Below are 19011 nucleotides of genomic sequence, written 5' to 3' on the forward strand. Positions count from 1 at the left end.
GCAAAGCAGAGAGCAGAGGTTCTTCAGTCCACGCAACGGTTCTTCTCTGAACAGCAACAGAACAAACAGATAGGAGGCAAAGCCCAGAAAGTGGACAGTGACTCAAGTAAACCTCCTGAAACCCTGACCGACCCTCCTGGTGTCTGTCAGGAAAAAGTAGAAGAAAAGCCACCCCCTGCACCCACCATAGCCACCAAACCTATTAGAACTGGACCAATCAAACCTCAGGCGATCAAAACCGAAGAAACAAAATCTTAAAGGCTGTGGGTTATTGCAGGGGGAAGGGGAAGGGAGAGGGGAAAGAGGGAGAATGAAGTTAGACAATGTCATCAGCCAAAGGGGCAAAGTGGTCTCTGACAGTATCCCGTCCAGAGCCTGGAGGTGCACAAGGGACATAGGAGCAATTTACACTGACACGCAGCTGCTGCACCCGTAAATGAGGCTTTGCCAGCTTGCACCTACTGTATAACATGCACTCTGTTGACGGCCATGCATCTTCAGTCAGAATTTGTATGTGAATACGTGCACACATTCCTGAGTGCATATAATGTAGAACTAAAATCCTTATGGTTAGATGAAACACCAGAAATATGAGGGAAATAACACCACAGAGGAATAGCTCAGCCTGAACAAAGTGATGGTCCCAGCTAAGACATCAGATGTGGTTTCTGTGCTCCCTCATGTTCTTGGAATATGGTTAGAGCATTTATGGGCTTGGTGGTGAAGAACAGAAGATAACTGGTGCTGGATAGAGGAGCCTTATTTTTTATTATGGCAGCTTGCTATTTTTGTAACATGGTGATTGAGTTGAACACAATCAAAGTACAGTAACTGATCTCCCCTTCTTCCTGGATGAGTGAGCAGATGATGAAATACTGACGTCAACATCCTTGAACATACCCAAGTGGGCAGTGTTTGGCTACTGTTTGAAATGATGCTGTGTTTTGGTTGTGGCCCAAAGCTTTGAAGTGCTACTTGGCATCTCCTTTCTTCCGTGAAGCTCTTAACCATTCAGACATGACGGAGTTGGTCAAATACTACTTAGGTTGAGTCCTGCTTGCCTCTCCTCAGTCATCTTTGTATGAATCCAATGGTTGGTTTTTGTTTATTTTTTTAAACGGTTTTTAGCTGATGTTCATGAAGAGCAGTGAGTACCTAGAACTATGCCAATGAAGAAAGGAAATCCTATCTAAGAAGGTGCATTTCTGTACCAGAGCTGTGTCATAACCATCCTTTGGGCCCTCTGCTGGAAAGTAGAATCAAGTCTCAAATAATGCCTTTTTAATTATATCCTTTAGTATTATAGATGTAGGACAGTACTGTATCATACCTCTGTGAATGTAAAATATCTTGTACCTGCTTTATGATATGTAGTAGTGACTGTGCTTTATCAGATCTGTTTTTAATGACGTTATTCTAGAATGTTTTCTTTCCAGATGATGATTGAGAAACGTAATTAAAAAATGGTGCCAGGTACCACAACAGTAACAGAACTTAGCTGTTTTCTGAGGTTTTGTTTTTTTACTTTTTTTTTTTTTTAATGGAGTGTGCTGGATGTCTCTATAATTTTGTTCAGATGACTGCAGAACTTGGAAAAGCTGTTGCTGCTATTGATGCATAACATACTGCTATTGGTCTTTTTATATAAATAAATAAATCTATATATATATATACATATATATATATAATTTGAATTTTTGGAAACTTTAGCTGTGCTGTCAACTTTGGAAAAAGTATCCCAGTTGTACCGTGTTGGGTTGGCATTGTACAGAAATTAACAGCCATATTGGTCTAGAAACGTTAAACATAATTTTTTCCATTTGTACAGGGGTAACACACTGTATTAAATATGTAAGGTCTTATCTACATGGGTTTGATTACAGAAACTAATAAAGTATTCTCTAAATAATGAGTCTTGGAGCTTCCTATCCATTCCTAAAATCTGAAGTAAGAGTACATTATGCTCTAGGGGGAAAAAATGCCACCCCAAAACTTGATTTCTGACTTTGAAGAACTATAAAGCTTATTCAGTCAAAGTAAAGACTGTCTTTTGAGGATAGTATGTATGGCCCCTGTTCTCGAGGTAGCCATGTTCATTTGAAAACAGTCTGTCAAGGAAGAGGAGAGTCGTCTTTCTTGGTGTTGTAAACTGCTGAATGTAGACAATAGAATCACCATTCTTCTGGCTGGAAATGGAGGGACCCAAAATAAATCTTAGTAAAGCTTGGGCAAGACTCACTAATTTACTCCATATTCCAACATAGAATTACTCCAAAGAATTATTGTCAAAAACACACACATTTCCCTGGACAGAGAAATATCAAAGGAGAAGGATATTTTACATGAACTAGAGTTTAAGCAAGAGATGAGGCTTTGATATAATTTAGTCAGTTGATCAAGTACATATATTTGTCATGTGCTGGGAATGTAGAAGACGGTTCTTACCTGAGTGTAGTCTAGTGGTGGCTTGAAGTCTTGCAGGTTGCCGTCACTGATACCTGACCTCTATTTCCTGGGACCATTTTCCAGTCACTCTGTCTTCCCCCTGATCCTACTGCTTAACTTGATTGTATGATTAAAACCTAAAATTGTTTGGGTAATACTAATTGATTTATTGACACGCTAGCTAATAAGTAGATTTATATGTAAATTTTGGTCTTAGCTGGTTTCTGAGCAAAAAAAGCAAAGTCAACAATTTATTCACCTGAAATGAAAAGGGAGCTCCCAAATAAATGCATTAGTATTCAGTGGAGAATTAAAGGAAGGAAGTTTCATTAATCAGGCTTGAGATTCCAGATGAGAAAGTCCTAGGTTCAAGGATGATGTAGAGGGACAGAAAGAGGATGGATCAATGTATTCTTTCTCTTTTTTTACCAAGAGATGTGCTCAGTTGTGTCCAACTATTTGTGGCCTCATGGGAACTGTAGCCTACTAGGATCCCCTGTCCAGGGGATTCTCCAGGCAAGAATACTGGAGTGAGTTGCCATTTCCTACTACAAGGGATCTTCCCAACGCAAGAATCAAAACCACTTTCCACATCTCCTGCATTGGCTGGTGGGTTCTTGATACCACTTAAACCACCTGGGAAGCCCTTGCCAATAGGGGGTGTTCAATTTCAAGTCTCGGGGGGAAAACAACTACTCATAGATATTACCAACTTTCCTTCCTCAGCAGCCCAGAATGACGTGGTTCAGGTGCTGCTTTTTTTTTTTAAACCTTCCTGCCAAAGGTACATTAGGTATAATTAAGGAGAATAGAATGGCCAAGTAGGCCTCCCACACAAAGCAGTCACTTTCTTAACCGCAGGGAAAGGCACATGGGTACTCATATGTATTCCAGGAACATCCAAAAAAAGCACCAAGGCAGAAGTCACGATCTTTTTATAACTTGGTAGTGTTGTTCAGTCAGTAAGTCATGTCCAACTCTGTGACCATATGCACCGCAGCACGCCAGACTTCACTGTCCTTCACTATCCTTGGAGTTGCTCAAACTCCTATTCATTGAGTTGGTGATGCCATCCAACCATCTCATCCTCTTGTCACCCACTTCTGCCTTCAATCTTTGTCAACTCAGGATCTTTCCCAATGAGTCAGCTCTTCCCATCAGGTGGTGAACGTATTGGAGTGTCATCATCAATGCTTTCAATGAATATTCAGGACTGATCTCCTTTAGTATTGACTAGTTTGATGTCCTTGCTGTCCAAGGGACTCTCAAGCACCACAATTTGAAAGCATCAATTTGGTGCTCAGCCTCCTTTATGGTCCAACTCTTAAATCCATACAAGACTACTGGGAAAACCATAGCTTTGATTATAGGATCTTTGTCGGCAAAGTGATGTCTCTGCTTTATAATACACTATCTAGGTTTATCATAGCTTTTCTTCCAAGAAACAAGCCTCTTTTAATTTCATGGCTGCAGTCACCGTCTGCAGTGATTTTGTAAGCCCAGGAAAATAAAGTCTGCCACTGTTGCCATTTTTCCCCCATTTATTTGCCATGAAGTGATGGGACCAGATGCTATGATTTTTGTTTTTTGAATGTTGAGTTTTAAACCAGCTTTTTCACTCGCCTCTTTTACCTTCATCAAGAGGGTCTTTAATTCCTCTTCACTTTCTGCCATTAGGATAGAATCTGCAATATTTTGGCCACCTGACGTGAAGAACTGATTCATTGGAAAAGACCCTAATGCTGGGAAAGATTAAAGGCAGTAGGGGAAGGGGACGATAGAGGATGAGATGGTTGGATGGCATCACCGACTGGATGGACATGAGTTTGAGCAAGTTCCAGGAGTTGGTGATGGACAGGGAAGACTGGTATGCTGCAGTCCATGGGGTCGCAAAGAGAGCCATGACTGAGTGACTGAACTGATCTGCATATCTGAGGTTGTTGATACTTGTCCCAGCAGTCTTGATTCCAGTTTGTGCTTCAGCCAGCCAGACATTTTGCATGATGTTCTCTGCATTTAAGTTAAATAAGCAGGGTGACAATATACAGCCTTGACGTACTCCTTTCCCACTTTTGAACCAGTCTGTTCCATGTTTGGTTCTAACTGTTGCTTCTTGACCTGCATACAAGTTTCTCAGGAGGTAAGTAAGGTGATCTGATATTCCCATCTCTTTAGGAACTTTCCAGTTTGTTGTGATCCACACAAAGGCTTTAGGGTAGTCAATGAAGCAGAAGTAGATGTTTTTCTGGAATTTTCTTTTTGTATGATCCAACAGATGTTGGCAATTTGATCTCTAGTTTCTCTGCCTTTTCTAAATCCGGCTTGAACATCTGGAAGTTCTCGGTTCACATACTGTTGAAGCCTGGCTTGGAGAATTTTGAGCATTACTTTGCTAGCGTGTGAGATGAGTACAATTGTGAGGTAGTTTGAACATCCTTTGGCATTGCCTTTCTTTGGAATTGGAATGAAAACCAACCTCAGTCTTGTGGCCATTGCTGAGTTTTCCAAATTTGCTGGCATATTGAGTGAAGAACTTTAACATCATCTTTTAGAACTTGAAATAGCTCAGCTGGAATTTCATCACCTCTACTAGCTTTGGTCGTAGTAATGTTTCTTAAGGCCTGCTTGACTTCACACTCCAGGAAGTGTGTGTGTGTGGACTTCACACTCCACACACTCTAGGTAAGTGATCACACCATCATGGTTATCCAGGTCATTAAGACCTTTTTTGTACAGTTCTGTATATTCTTTACATCTCTTCTTACTCTCTTCTGTTAGATCCTTGCCATTTCTGTGATTTATTGTGCCCGTCTTTGCAAGAAATGTTCCCTTGGTATCTGTAATTTTCTTGAAGAGCTCTGTAGTCTTTCCCATTCTGTTGTTTTCCTCTGTTTCTCTGCATTGTTCACCTAAGGAGGCTTTCTTATCTCTCTGTGCTATTCTTTGGAACTCGGCCTTCCCCTTCTTTGTTTTTCTCTTCTCAGCTATTTGCAAAGCTGGGAGATACCCTTGGTCTATGTTCCACACGACTAAGGGAGCCTAAGAGAAGTTTCAGTGCCCTTGTTGTAAAGTTAGTAATAATATTGATAGTTGTACATTTTTCTATTATGTTACAGAGAATACATATTCTCGTGTTCTGTTTTGTGAGTGGGAAACTGTAGTCATGGAATTTGTGAGGAAAAGCTTACATTCGTGGTAGTACATGAGGGGCAGTATACATATATATTCATATTCATCCTGGGTTTTATATATATATACACACACACATACACATATATACGGATATGTTTATATAGACATGCATTTAAATAGTTAAGACCAAAACAGGGCTAAATTAGGGATTTTTGCAAATACTTTCTTGATCCTCACAACTGCCCTGGGAGAGAGTATTGCTTCTTTATTGTAACTGCAATATACTTGATTTATAGTGTTAATTTCTGCAATACAGCAAAGTGATTCAGTTATACACATATGTATTATTTTCCATTATGTTTTATCAGAGGATATTGAATATAGTTTCATATGCTATACAATAGGACTTCATTGTTTATCCATTCTTTATATTATACAATGGTTTGTATCTGCTAACCCCAAACTCCAGACCCCTCTTTCCCCATCCTCCTCCCCCTTGGCAACCACAGTCTGTTCTCTGTGTCTGTGAGTCTGTTTCATAGACAGTTCATTTGTATCATATCTGAGATTAGAGTGTTATATGGTATTTATCTTTGTCTGACTGACTTAGTGTGGCCATCTCTGTCCATCCGTGTTGTTGCAGATGGCATTATTTCATTCTTCTCTGTGGCTAAGTAGTATTCCATTGTGTGTGTGTGTGTGTGTGTGTGTGTGTGTGTGTGTGTGCACACGTGCACACACGCATCCGTCTTTATCCTTCCCCTGTCGGTGGGCCTTTAGGTTGCTTCCATGTCTTGGTTATTATGAATAGTGATGCTATGAATATTACTCCTCTTACAGGTAGAAAAACCTAGCCTCATAAAAGCTAAAATTACTTGCTCAGTATCATTTGGCTCAAAACTGAGAGTCCTGAAATCAATCAACCACTTTTATTTGAAAGCCAAAGCACCTGCCTCCTCAGCAGAAGTGCTGAGTCATCAGGAAGGAGGGGAAATCAGTCATCATGCTGCTGGGAGGAGGGGAGGACATGAATTAGTTTTTAGAATGTCAATAGGTAACAGGTTGAGATGTCTTGCTTTCTGGCCTCTGTGCTTCCTCATTGCACATGTGGCTGAAGTCCCTTCCCCTGTTCTGCATTCAAGACCCGTCTCCTCCCTGCAACATCTTGGGGATTTCTCATCAAGGTCACAGGGAACACCTGTGTCAGCTGTTACCTTCGAAGGGCACGAATCAATCTACCAACACAAGCTGAGAAAGATTGACTACAAGAGGATAAAAAGGCCCAGGAGGCAGTTGGCAGCAGTGAGCTGGTTTGGGCCTTTTCCTTCATGGAGGCTGTGGAGTAACTGATGTATGAACAGTCTGTGCAGAATAAGGGTGTTTCTTTAAAGACCATGAGCTGAGGTGTGGAAGGGGTCATATCCTAAGTTGATCTGACATCAAAGGTGAGTCTCTTGGGCTTCCTCCTGAGAACAGACTTTTGCAGACGGAACGTCAGGCTGGTGAGTTCAGGCCCTTGCAACTCCTCTTCTGAGAACAGCCATGTCACCTCAAGAGTGTGACCGGGTGTCCAGGAATGGAGATTCACTTCTTATTCCTTTGGAAATGACTTGGCACCGAGGCAGAACTGGAGAGTCGCCGGGCTCTGCAGTGGCGTCTTTGAAGCCAGACTGACCTTAGGTTCGGACTGTAGCTCTGTGCCCTGGGGGAAGCTGCCTAACTGCTCTGTTGCTGTTTCCTCATCAAGCGCTTCAGTAGGGATCATAATAACTTACATTGCAGTTACTGTGGTTATCAAATAAGATACTGTAAAAGGATATCCCACAATGTCTGACTGTTAAGAGCTCCCACTGCTGCTGCTTCTCTTCTCAGTATCAAGCCTCCAGTGCCTTTGAACAAGTAGCCTTGTCAACCCCGTGTCCCTTGTTTTTCCGGCTGTGCTGGGCCCTCGTCGCTGAGTGGGCTGCTCGTTGCAGTGGCTTCTCTCGTTGCGGAGCACCGCCTCTAGGGTTCGACAGCTTCAGTAGTTGTGGTGCATAAACTTAGTTGCTCCGTGGTATGTGGGATGTTCCCGGATCAGGGATCAAACCCGTGTCTCCTGCATTGGCAGGCGGATTCTTTGCCACTGAGTCCCAGAGAAGCCCCCTCTTCCTGTTCTTAGAAGTGTTCCAGGAAGAGGGCTCTGTGTGCCTCAGTGATGCCAAACAGCCCTGTGAAGGAAGGGCTGTGAGGGAGTGGTGCTCGCTACAGGGGAAGCAGCCAGGACAAGGCCCAGCTGTGCAACCCCGGGAAAGACAGTTTACCTCTCTGGGCCTCTGTTTCCTCAGCTGTTCCCTTGGGGGAGCCATAGCTGCCCTCGGTTTCCATATCACCAGGTTGGGGTAATAATACCGGCTGTATCTAATTGTGGGGAGGCCTGGCTCTTCCCCAGGGCAGGCATTGAAATGAGAAGATGTCTGCCTCAGGACAGGGGTGGGGCAGGGAGTGGGAGAGGGGTGGGCTGTGGAGGAACCCACTGAGAAAACAGGCAGGGAGAGTCCTCTGCAAACCCTGCCATGCTGGACCCAGACACAGCTGTTTTGATCCCTGAAGCAGGTTTGCTGGTGCTTTTGTTTTAGATTCACAGGTGTCAGTGAATCTCAACCCTCTGAGTGCAAAGCCATGGCTGGGAAAGGCTCCACGGGCTACAGCATTAACCTCCCCTACAGAGACCTGGCCTCCGAGGTGATGAGGCGCAGGATCACCATGACCAGGAGGTACTCCTGGGATCTGTGGTGGGGGCTGGGATGGGGCACACATGCTGATGCACGCCAAAGGCCAAGGACTGCTTCTAGATTCAGGTTTATGTAAAGGCATCCATCTATTGCAGCAGGGCAGAATTTATGGATGAGAAAACACGTTGTCACCCACAGTGGGAAGCAGACCTGTGTCACGTGGTCCTTCAGTAGACAATGATAAGGGTACTGGGATTGACTTCAGATCAGTGGCTCTTGACTGAGGGGTGAGGATCACTTTGACAACAACTTTGAAGTTTTGATGTGCCCTCACAATATAAAAATGTATGTTGCTGCAAGATTTGGGGACAGCATGGATGCCAAGAAGCTCTTTCTCTCTCCCAAGTAGATGGTCAGCTCCCTGTAAGGCAAGAACTATTTGTCTCCTTCACCACTCTATGCCTGATGCTCAGGACTGGGCTAGCACGCCCTTAGATAGGAGAGACCTCAGCAGGTTGTCTGGCCCACAGAAGAGAGTTTGCCTGCCTTGAAGTAGCTAGCTGCCTGAGCTGCATGTTGGAGTTCTCAAAAAGTCCACCATCTGACAACCTTCCCTGGATGGTATGGTCAGTGGATAAAATACAGGATGCCTAGTTAAATTTGAATTTTAGGTGAACAACAGAAGGAGTTTTTTGGGTCTAACTTAATCTGTGTGATTTGTGATATATTTACAGTAAAAGAGAACTCCCAGGTGACTCAGTGGTAAAGAATCCTCCTGCCAATGGAGGAGACACGGGTTTGATTCCTGGGTTAGAAAGATCCCCTGGAGGAGGAAATGGCAACCCACTCCAGTATTCTTGCCTGGGAAATCTCGCGGACGGAGAAGCCTGGTGGGCTACAGTCCATGGGGTCACAAAGAGTTGGACACAACTGAGCACACACATAAATACAGTAAAAAATGTTAGTTGTTTATTTGAAATTTACTTGGACAACCTACGTTTTACTTTGCTAAATCTGGCAAGCCTACAATATCCACAGTAGGCTGTTCTGTCTCCTCTCTGGTCTGAAATCCCCAGATCCAGTAGGATGCCCAAGACATCTCATATATAAAGGTTCATAACAAAAACTTTAGGACTCCAATTTCTATGAAAACTGAGCTCTTTTGAAGTTAATGTTTGACTTGACTTGATGCTGTACCTTCGCTGTGTGTTAGGAGGTCATGTGTAGATTCCGATGGAAGGATGGGAGATAAAAAGCTGGAGGAAGTCCAGCACTATTGGCCTGCTTCACTCACTTGCAGCACATGCTAGCATGTTGCAATTTGGGTGTTTCTGTGATTTTAAAGTTATAGCATCTAGTCTCAATGAATGTAACCCTCAGTAGAGACAAGTGGCCTAACATAAATTTCTGCCAAGAAATCTGGGTTGAAATAATTCTAATAATTCAAATATGGGTAAACAACAATCAGCAGGGCTGACACTTTTGAGTTCTTTGGATATAGTATGAGCTTTAAAATGGTGATTTTATAAAACCTGAAAAAATTGGCCAAAAGTAAAAAATTTGAAATAGGGATCTCCATCCAGTTTGTTCACAGTGTTTCTTGACTTCAGTGTTTATTGGAATGTAAGATTTTAGTGAATTGATTTTAAAAATCATGTACAATTTCTTAGTTATCATAGATATGGAAGTGTTAAGGGCTTCTCAGATGGTACAGTGGTAAGGAATCCACCTGCCAAGCAGGAGATGCAGGTTCAATCTCTGGGTTGGGAAGATCCCCTGAAGAAGGAAATGGCAACCCACTCTAGTATTCTTGCCTGGGAAATCCCATGGACAGAGGAGCCTGGTGGGCTATGGTCCATGGGGTCACGAAGAGTCAGACACTACTGAGCAATACCCCCTATCATGGAGGTGTTACATTTTACTGATGGGGTTACATGGCAAATTTGACCTGACTGATTAGACTGTGAGAGTGGGCATTGTCTCCAGGGGGTTGTGGTCACTGTACGTTAATATCCACTCAAGAATAAAGAGGTTTCACAGTTCTGGGGCCTCTCCTGGCTTCCTTCCCTGTTACCCCCTCCCCCATTACCCCACACCCCCTCAGCAACATTAGGGATCAGCTCTGACTGGGAGATGCAGCACTGAGCTTGTGGTCAAGAGAGATCTGAGTTTGGATTCCAGTTCTGTCTTATACTGGCCACATGACCTGAGTGAATCACCTGTCTCAGCTTCCTCAGCAAAAAAAAACTAGTAGGAGTGAGCTGCCACTGAGAATCTAAATGTAGTTAGTTTCTAGTTAATTTCCAAGTCCTAATCCATAGCAGGTACAGAACTGTTAAATCTGAATCTTGAATCACTTGACTGGCTATTCCCTTGAAGGCAGGGTTTGCCAAGCCCTGAGTAGAACGGAGATGCATGGTGCATTCTAGCAGAAGGGGAGGAGAACCCAGCAGACTGGGTGTGGGGCAGGGAAGGGGTGTATACAGGGTGGAGTGAGGCCTGGGCATAAAGGAGAGCTGAAGTGAGCCTAGGCTGAACTGGCCAGAGAATGAAAGTGGAAGTCATTCAGTCGTGTCCGACTCTTTGAGATCTCGTGGACTGTAGCCCGCCAGGCTCCTCTGTCCATGGAATTCTCCAGGCAAGAATACTGGAGTGGGTTGCCATGTCCTCCTCCAGGGGATCTTCCCAACCCAGGGACCAAACTCAGGTGGCCAGATGCAAATAAAATCTTGAGAGAGAGAGCCTACCCTAGAGAAACTACAGAGAGCTGGCTGGTAGAGGTGAACCCCAGCTACGTTGGTTCCGTGGGACCAGAGGAGATGGTTCAATTCTCTTTGAGAAGAAATGACATGCAAAGTGTAAATAGAGAGTATGTCATTTTAGGTAAGGCAGGATGTCATCTAAAATGCTGAGTGTTCTCTTTAGGGGCTGGGACCTGGGTGTTCTTTTTTCCTCCTTTTTAAAAATCCCGGTTTTATTTAAATGACATTCAGTGTGCCTTTCCTCCCAGAGAAGAAAGATTTACCAAGCAAAGTGATGACGCTGGGGAAATACCCTCAGATGTGGAATCCAGACAAGCCCTCCCGAGTGCAGCTAGCCCCAAAGTACCCCCAGCCCCACCTCCCTCTCCAGCTGAAGACTTCCTAAGCACCTAAAACATCCGTCATTTTGAACTGGACTTTGACAGAAAACTCCAGAAAACTGTTTCTGCGAAGTCATTGGGGTTGGTTTTGAAGAATGTCTTGGCAAATCTTTATTCTTTCTTTCCCAGTTTTCTTCAACCACCATTGAACACTGTTTACCCTTCCTCGTGCACTTAATCTTTGGTCTCAAGCCAAATGATGTTCATATTCAGTAGTCAATTTTTGTTGTGCTAGAGAACAGTTATGGTAGTCAGTTGTATTTGAATTAAATAAAAAAAAGTGACCAGGCCTCCAATGTTTGTTAATAAATCTGGATGAGTGAAAAGTCCAGGCCTCTGTGAATTTAAAGATCTGAGTTCCAGAGAACTCTGAGGGGTTTGGGTTTTCAAAGCTCAGCCTGGGGCACAGTAGTTTTATGTTCTTTTGTAGCTGCGTCCTGTCTTCTGGGCTGGGACTGGGCTGTATTTCACATTTATGGACAACATTTTCAAATTTTGCTTCTCAGAGGTTTAAGTGAACTTCAAACTCTAACAGAAGATACTTAACTGGAAAAGCAGCCAAGTGCAAAGTGACCTAGTTAGGGAGGAGAAGAATACTGCTCAGATCCCATGCTCAAGACACCCTAAAGCACCTCTAAGGACTCCCAAGGGCTCTTGTGAAGAATCTGAAAGCATCAAAGAGGTGATCATCCAAGTCCACATCTGAGAAATGTCCTCAGGTGCTATTTTCCTCCTCTATCCCTCTTGAGTTTTGGTGACTGGATTAATAATAAAATTAATGCCAGACAGATGAACAGGAAAAGAAAAACAAATTTTGATTCATGCGTGTGAAGTTGTCATGGAAATGGGACCAAAGCAGGAAGTTTTTATACTTTTTAGACCAAGAAACAATACATTTGTGAGGAGTGGATAGGACAAATAAATTTAGGTTTTGGGTGCTCAATTAAAGAATCTAAACAGAGTTTGGGTTCCGAGTAGTAAATTTAAAAAAACACCAAGATTTGTTTATATAGGCTTCTCAGCTTGAATTCTCTCTCTGACAATAAGGATGTCCTTTTACAGGAGAGGTTTATTTCCTGCTTTTAGGGTCAGACAGAAAGGAGGGTCAGAGTATTCCTCTTGCTCTGGCCCCTTAAGTAACTTTAATTCAAGATAATCCATATGCTATTGAGGCACATTTTGGGGAAAACTGCCCTGGGCCCCAACGAGGTCATCTTTTATTGCATTCACTTCTTTATAGAGCCCCTGTGGGTGTTCTCTCTCCAAGTCCACCCTTGTAAGTGTGCCTATGTCCCCCTCCCCACCTAGTCAGAGGGCTCTGCTATTGATGTGGAAGTCAGCTTCCTCCCCTTGTGTCTGCTGCAGCAGCGTGGGGTGGGGGGAGCATGCCTGGAGCACCCGTCCTTGCCAGCTGGGGGACTCAACACACATCACCTCATCCTCAGTCAGATGAGAGAACACACTTAGACACTCCAATAGGGTAGCCTCTAGCCACACGTGGCTACTTAAATTCATCAAAATTACATAAAATATAAAATTCCGTTCCTTGGACTAGTCATATTTTAGGCATTCAATAGCTTCATGTGACTGGTGGCTACCATATTGCATGTTAAGATAGCATGACTACCATTACAGAAAGTTCTGTTGGCTCTGGAACAAGGATTAAGTGACTTGCCTAAGGTCATACAACCAGTTAAGAGTAGAATCAAGGAGGGGAAATGTTGGGAAGGGGCACCCTTTGTGGCAGCTTTATTTCCAGTTTATTCTGAGCAAGTTCCAGGATATTTTTTTCTGTTTGTTTCTTTGTTCAAAAAATATCAAGCACCTACTATCTGAGCTGAGCCCTGCTCTCAGTTCAGTTCAGGCGCTCAGTCGTGTCTGACTCTTTGCAACCCCATGAATTGCAGCACTCCAGGCCTCCCTGTCCATTACCAACTCCCAGAGTTCACTCAAATTCACATCCATTGGGTCAGTGATGCCATCCAGCCATCTCATCCCTGTCGTCCCCTTCTCCTCCTGCCCCCAATCCCTCCCAGCATCAGAGTCTTTTCCAATGAGTCAACTCTTCACATAAGGTAGCCAAAGTACTGGAGTTTCAGCTTTAGCATCATTCCTTCCAAAGAACACCCAGGGCTGATCTCCTTCAGAATGGACTGGTTGGATCTCCTTGCAGTCCAAAGGACTCTCAAGAGTCTTCTCCAACACCACAGTTCAAAACCATCAATTCTTCGGCACTCAGCTTTCTTCACAGTCCAACTCTCACATCCATACATGACTACTGGAAAAACCATAGCCTTGACTAGATGGACCTTTGTTGGTAAAGTAACGTCTTTGCTTTTCAATATGCTATCTAGGTTGGTCATAACCTTCCTTCCAAGGAGTAAGTGTCTTTTAATTTCATGGCTGCAATCACCATCTGCAGTGATTTTGGAGCCCAGAAAAATAAAGTCTGACATTGTTTCCACTGTTTCCCCATCTATTTCCCATGAAGTGATGGGACCGGATGCCATGATCTTCGTTTTCTGAATGTTCAGCTTTAAGCCAACTTTTTCACTCTCCTCTTTCACTTTCATCAAGAGGCTTTTTAGTTCCTCTTCACTTTCTGCCATAAGGGTGGTGTCATCTGCATATCTGAGGTTATTGATATTTCTCCCAGCAATCTTGATTCCAGCTTGTGTTTCTTCCAGCCCAGTGTTTCTCATGATGTACTCTGCATATAAGTTAAATAAACAGGGTGACAATATACAGCCTTGACGTACTCCTTTTCCTATTTGGAGCCAGTCTGTTGTTCCATGTCCAGTTCTAACTGTTGCTTCCTGACCTGCATAAAGGTTTCTCAAGAGGCAGGTCAGGTGGACTGGTATTCCCATCTCTTTCAGAATTTTCCACAGTTTATTGTGATCCACACAGTCAAAGGCTTTGGCATAGTCAATAAAGCAGAAATAGATGTTTTTTCTGGAACTCTCTTGCTTTTTTGATGATCCAGTGGATGTTGGCAATTTGATCTCTGGTTCCTCTGCCTTTTCTAAAACCAGCTTGAACATCTGAAAGTTCACAGTTCACGTATTGCTGAAGCCTAGCTTGGAGAATTTTGAGCATTACTTTACTAGCGTGTGAGATGAATGCAGTTGTGCGGTAGTTTGAATATTCTCCCTCTAGAGACATATTATTGAACAAAATAATACCTGCCTCCATGGAATTTATGTTCCAGTGGAAGAAGACAGAAAAAAAGTATTTAAAAATAATGGAATTATATGTTAGGAGATGATAAATGTAATGGATCAGATCAGATCAGATCAGTCACTCAGTCATGTCCGACTCTTTGCGACCCCATGAATCACAGCACGCCAGGCCTCCCTGTCCATCACCAACTTCCAGAGTTCACTCAGACTCACGTCCATCGAGTCAGTGATGCCATCCAGCCATCTCATCCTCTGTCGTCCCCTTCTCCTCTTGCCCCCAATCCCTCCCAGCATCAGAGTCTTTTCCAATGAGTCAACTCTTCGCATGAGGTGGCCAAAGTACTGGAGTTTCAGCTTTAGCATCATTCCTTCCAAAGAAATACCAGGGCTGATCTCCTTCAGAATGGACTGGTTGGATCTCCTTGCAGTCCAAGGGACTCTCAAGAGTCTTCTCCAACACCACAGTTCAAAAGCATCAATTCTTCGGTGCTCAGCCTTCTTCACAGTCCAACTCTCACATCCATACATGACCACTGAAAAAACCATAGCCTTGACTAGATGAACCTTTGTTGGCAAAGTAATGTCTCTGCTTTTCAATATGCTATCTATGTTGGCCATAACTTTCCTTCCAAGGAGTAAGCGTCTTTTAATTTCATGGCTGCAGTCACCATCTGCAGTGATTTTGGAGCCCAGAAAAATAAAGTCTGACATTGTTTCCACTGTTTCCCCATCTATTTCCCATGAAGTGATGGGACCGGATGCCATGATCTTCGTTTTCTGAATGTTGAGCTTTAAGCCAACTTTTTCACTCTCCACTTTCACTTTCATCAAGAGGCTTTTTAGTTCCTCTTCACTTTCTGCCATAAGGGTGGTGTCATCTGCATATCTGAGGTTATTGATATTTCTCCCGGCAATCTTGATTCCAGCTTGTGTTTCTTCCAGCCCAGTGTTTCTCATGATGTACTCTGCATATAAGTTAAATAAACAGGGTGACAATATACAGCCTTGACGTACTCCTTTTCCTATTTGGAACCAGTCTGTTGTTCCATGTCCAGTTCTAACTGTTGCTTCCTGACCTGGATACAAATTTCTCAAGAGGCAGATCAGGTGGTCTGGTATTCCCATCTCTTTCAGAATTGTCCACAGTTTATTGTGATCCACACAAAGGCTTTGGCATAGTCAATTAAGCAGAAATAGATGCTTTTCTGGAACTCTCTTGCTTTTTCGATGATCCAGTGGATGTTGGCAATTTGATCTCTGGTTCCTCTGCCTTTTCTAAAACCAGCTTGAACATCAGGAAGTTCACGGTTCACATATTGCTGAAGCCTGGCTTGGAGAATTTTGAGTATTACTCTACTAGCATGTGAGATGAGTGCAATTGTGCGGTAGTTTGAGCATTCTTTGGCATTGCCTTTCTTTGGGATTAGAATGAAAACTGACCTTTTCCAGTCCTGTGGCCACTGCTGAGTTTTCCAAATTTGCTGGCATATTGAGTGCAGCACTTTCACAGCATCATCTTTCAGGATTTGGAATAGCTCAACTGGAATTCTATCACCTCCACTAGCTTTGTTCTTAGTGATGCTTTCTAAGGCCCACTTGACTTCACATTCCAGGATGTCTGGCTGTAGGTCAGTGATCACACCATCGTGATTATCTGGGTCATGAAGATCTTTTTTGTGCAATTCTTCTGTGTATTCTTGCCATCTCTTCTTAATATCTTCTGCTTCTGTTAGGTCCATACCATTTCTGTCCTTTATTGAGCCCATCTTTGCATGAAATGTTCCTTGGTATCTCTGATTTTCTTGAAGAGATCTCTAGACATTTAAAAATAATAAGGGCAATTACTACTGGGCATATACTCTGAGACAGTCATAATTCAAAAAATGCATGTATCCCAGTGTTGATTGCAGCACTATTTATAATCACCAGAACCTGGAAGCAACTTCGATGTTCACTGATGGATGAATGGGTAGAGAAGTTGTGGTACATATACTCAATGGAATGTCCCTCAGCCATAAAAAGGAAAAAAATTGAGTCTGTTCTAGTGAGGTGGATGAACCAGAGCCTGTTATATAGAGTGAAGTAAGTCAACAAGAGAAAAGCAAACATCACATATTAAAGCATATATATGAATCTAAAAAATAGTGCTGATGAACCTATTTGCAGGGTAGGAATAGACATGCAGACATAGAAAACAGACTTGTGGACACAGTGGAGGAAGAAGAGGGTGGGGTGAATTTAGAGAGTAGCATTGAAACATAAACACTACCACGTGTAAAATAGCTAGCTAGTGGGAAGCTGCTGTATAACACAGGAAGTGAGACCCAGCACCCTGTGCAACCTGGAGGGGTGGGATGGGGTGGGGAGGGAGAGAGGTTCCTGGATATATGTATACCTCTGGCTGATTCGCATTGTTGTATGGCAGAAACCAACACAACATTGTAAAGCAATTATTCTCCAATTAAAAAATTAAAAATTTAAAAATAATAAGAGTCATAATAGAAGTGGCAGGGGAAGCACCAGGTGAGTTGCAATTTTAAATATGGTGGTTTGAGTGTGTGCTAATCTCTCAGTCATATCCTGCTTTTTGTGATTCCATGCACTGTAGCCCACTAGGCTCCTCTGTCCATGGAATTTTCCAGGCAAGAATACTGGAGTGAGTTTCTACTTCCTTCCCCTGGGGATCTTCCCAACCCAGGAATTGAGCCTGGGTCTCCTGCATTGCAGGTAGATTCTTCAAATTCATATCCTCAGCCCAGACTGCTCCTGAAATCCAGATTCATGTGTTAATTAAAGATTAATAATTAGTTATTAAATTATTAATACATGAATCTTGATTTCAGGAGCAGTCTGGGCTGAGGATATAAATTTAAAGGATTATCATCATAGAGGTGGCATTTAAAACCATGGTGCTGGGTAAGATCACCAGAGGAATGAGTAGATAAACCCTAAAGTAAGCCCTGGGGAGGTTGGGACTTCATGATGGTCAATTTCATGTAACTTGACTGGACCAGGGGGTGGCCAAATTAAACCTTTCTGAGTATGTTTGTGAGTGGGTGTTTCTGGATGAGATTAGCATTTGAATTAGTGGATTCACTAAAGTAAATCTCCTTTCCCAGGGAGGGTGAGCATCGTACAATCCATTTAGGGCCTGAAAAGGACAAAAAGGTGGAGGAAGGAGAAATTCACCCATTTTGCTCCCTGCTGGCCTCCCATTGGTCTTCTGCAACTGCTCTGGGACTTATCCCATTAGTTCCCCTAATTTCCAGGTTTTTGAACTCGGACTGAATTATACCACCAGCTTTCCTGGGTCTCCAGCTTGCAAGTGGCAGACCGTGGGACTTCTCTACAATTGCATGAGCCAATTCCTCATAATAAATCTCTGTTTTTTACATTTATGAGTGAGTGAGTGAGTGAAGTCGCTTAGTCGTGTCCAACTCTTTGCGATCCCATGGACTGTAGCTCACCAGGCTCCTCTGTCCATGGGATTCTCCAGGCATAACTGGAGTGGGTTGCCATTTCCTTGTCCAGGGGATCTTCCCAACCCAGGGATCAAACCCAGGTCTCCCGCATTGCAGGCAGATGCTTTAACCTCTGAGCCACCAGGGAAGACCTGGTGTTACATTTATACTTATACCTATATATCTCCTATTGGTTCTATGTCTTTGGAGAACCCTGACTAATACAGACTAAAAAGAGGAACTAGCAAAACAAACACAACCCCAGAAGGAACAGTCCACAGTGGAGGAGTATCTAATGCCCTGGAAGCTAAGCTAAGAGTTTCCTTCTCCTTTCTGTTTCTCCTTTCTTCACTCTCGTCTTCCATCCCAAAGCTGAAAGCAGTAGCTCGTGGAAGGAAAGAAACGTGGACAGGGCTGTGCTAGCAGGGTTTGCCTCACCTGTGCGTGTGCTGTGACCACTTACTCACCACCAAAGGTGTCTCCTCACCTTCCACTTTTTATTCAACACTTGCCAGCTAAAGGTGCTTAGAAGTGAATGAGTTCATGCACTGACTTCTGGATTTTCTAGTCTTCAAGAGTTTGCTACCAGTGGAGTAGAGTGGTAATACACAGTTGATATGGGTTCAATGGTCTTTCCCACCTATTCATATGTTAAAGTCTTAGCCCCCAGTACCTCATATTGTGATGTCTGTGGAGACAGACCTTTAAAGAGAGAATTAAATTTAGGTAAAGAAGTCACTGAATTCCTTAGGTCTGCTCACCTGAGGTCTTGGCTTTTGAAAGTTATACCCATGACAGCAAATAAAAACCAAAATACAGCTAGGGTGAAAGAGGGTAAGTTGGAGAAAAGCTGGAAAGATTGTTTGAGAAGGACCAAAAGCAAAAGGAGATGGGGGTGGGAAGGAATGAACTCCGCAGTTTGCCTGGGGTCATCA

The 19011-nt window shown here is 43.2% G+C and overlaps 2 protein-coding genes across 13 annotated transcripts in view; both read left to right on the forward strand.

Moving 5' to 3' along the window:
- The window catches only part of PRRC2C (proline rich coiled-coil 2C), a 95332-nt gene extending 93420 nt beyond the window's left edge, over positions 1–1912 (forward strand). For all 12 annotated transcript variants that reach the window (NM_001206655.1, XM_024976108.2, XM_024976100.2 and 9 more), the window contains 1 exon segment: positions 1–1912. In NM_001206655.1, the coding sequence (NP_001193584.1) occupies positions 1–258 (258 nt within the window). In that variant the 3' untranslated portion in view covers positions 259–1912.
- A 6184-nt stretch (positions 1913–8096) lies between these two features.
- Positions 8097–12213, forward strand: MYOCOS (myocilin opposite strand). Its single transcript, XM_059875704.1, has 2 exons — positions 8097–8333; positions 11302–12213. Exons 1-2 carry the CDS (start codon positions 8239–8241, stop codon positions 11444–11446), a joined length of 240 nt encoding a protein of 79 aa, XP_059731687.1. The 5' UTR covers positions 8097–8238; the 3' UTR covers positions 11447–12213.
- Positions 12214–19011: the final 6798 nt, after the last annotated feature.

The sequence above is a fragment of the Bos taurus genome, chromosome 16 (genome assembly GCF_002263795.3).
Source record: "Bos taurus isolate L1 Dominette 01449 registration number 42190680 breed Hereford chromosome 16, ARS-UCD2.0, whole genome shotgun sequence".
NCBI classification, from domain to species: domain Eukaryota; kingdom Metazoa; phylum Chordata; class Mammalia; order Artiodactyla; family Bovidae; genus Bos; species Bos taurus.

What these genes read in the sequence shown, in the direction of transcription:
- MYOCOS (XM_059875704.1), top strand. Translation starts at nt 8,239, where the DNA reads ATGGCTGGGAAAGGCTCCACGGGCTACAGCATTAACCTCCCCTACAGA. An exon ending in AGGATCACCATGACCAGGAG is followed by an intron (nt 8,334 to 11,301) that starts GTACTCCTGGGA and finishes CTTTCCTCCCAG; the next exon opens with AGAAGAAAGATTTACCAAGC.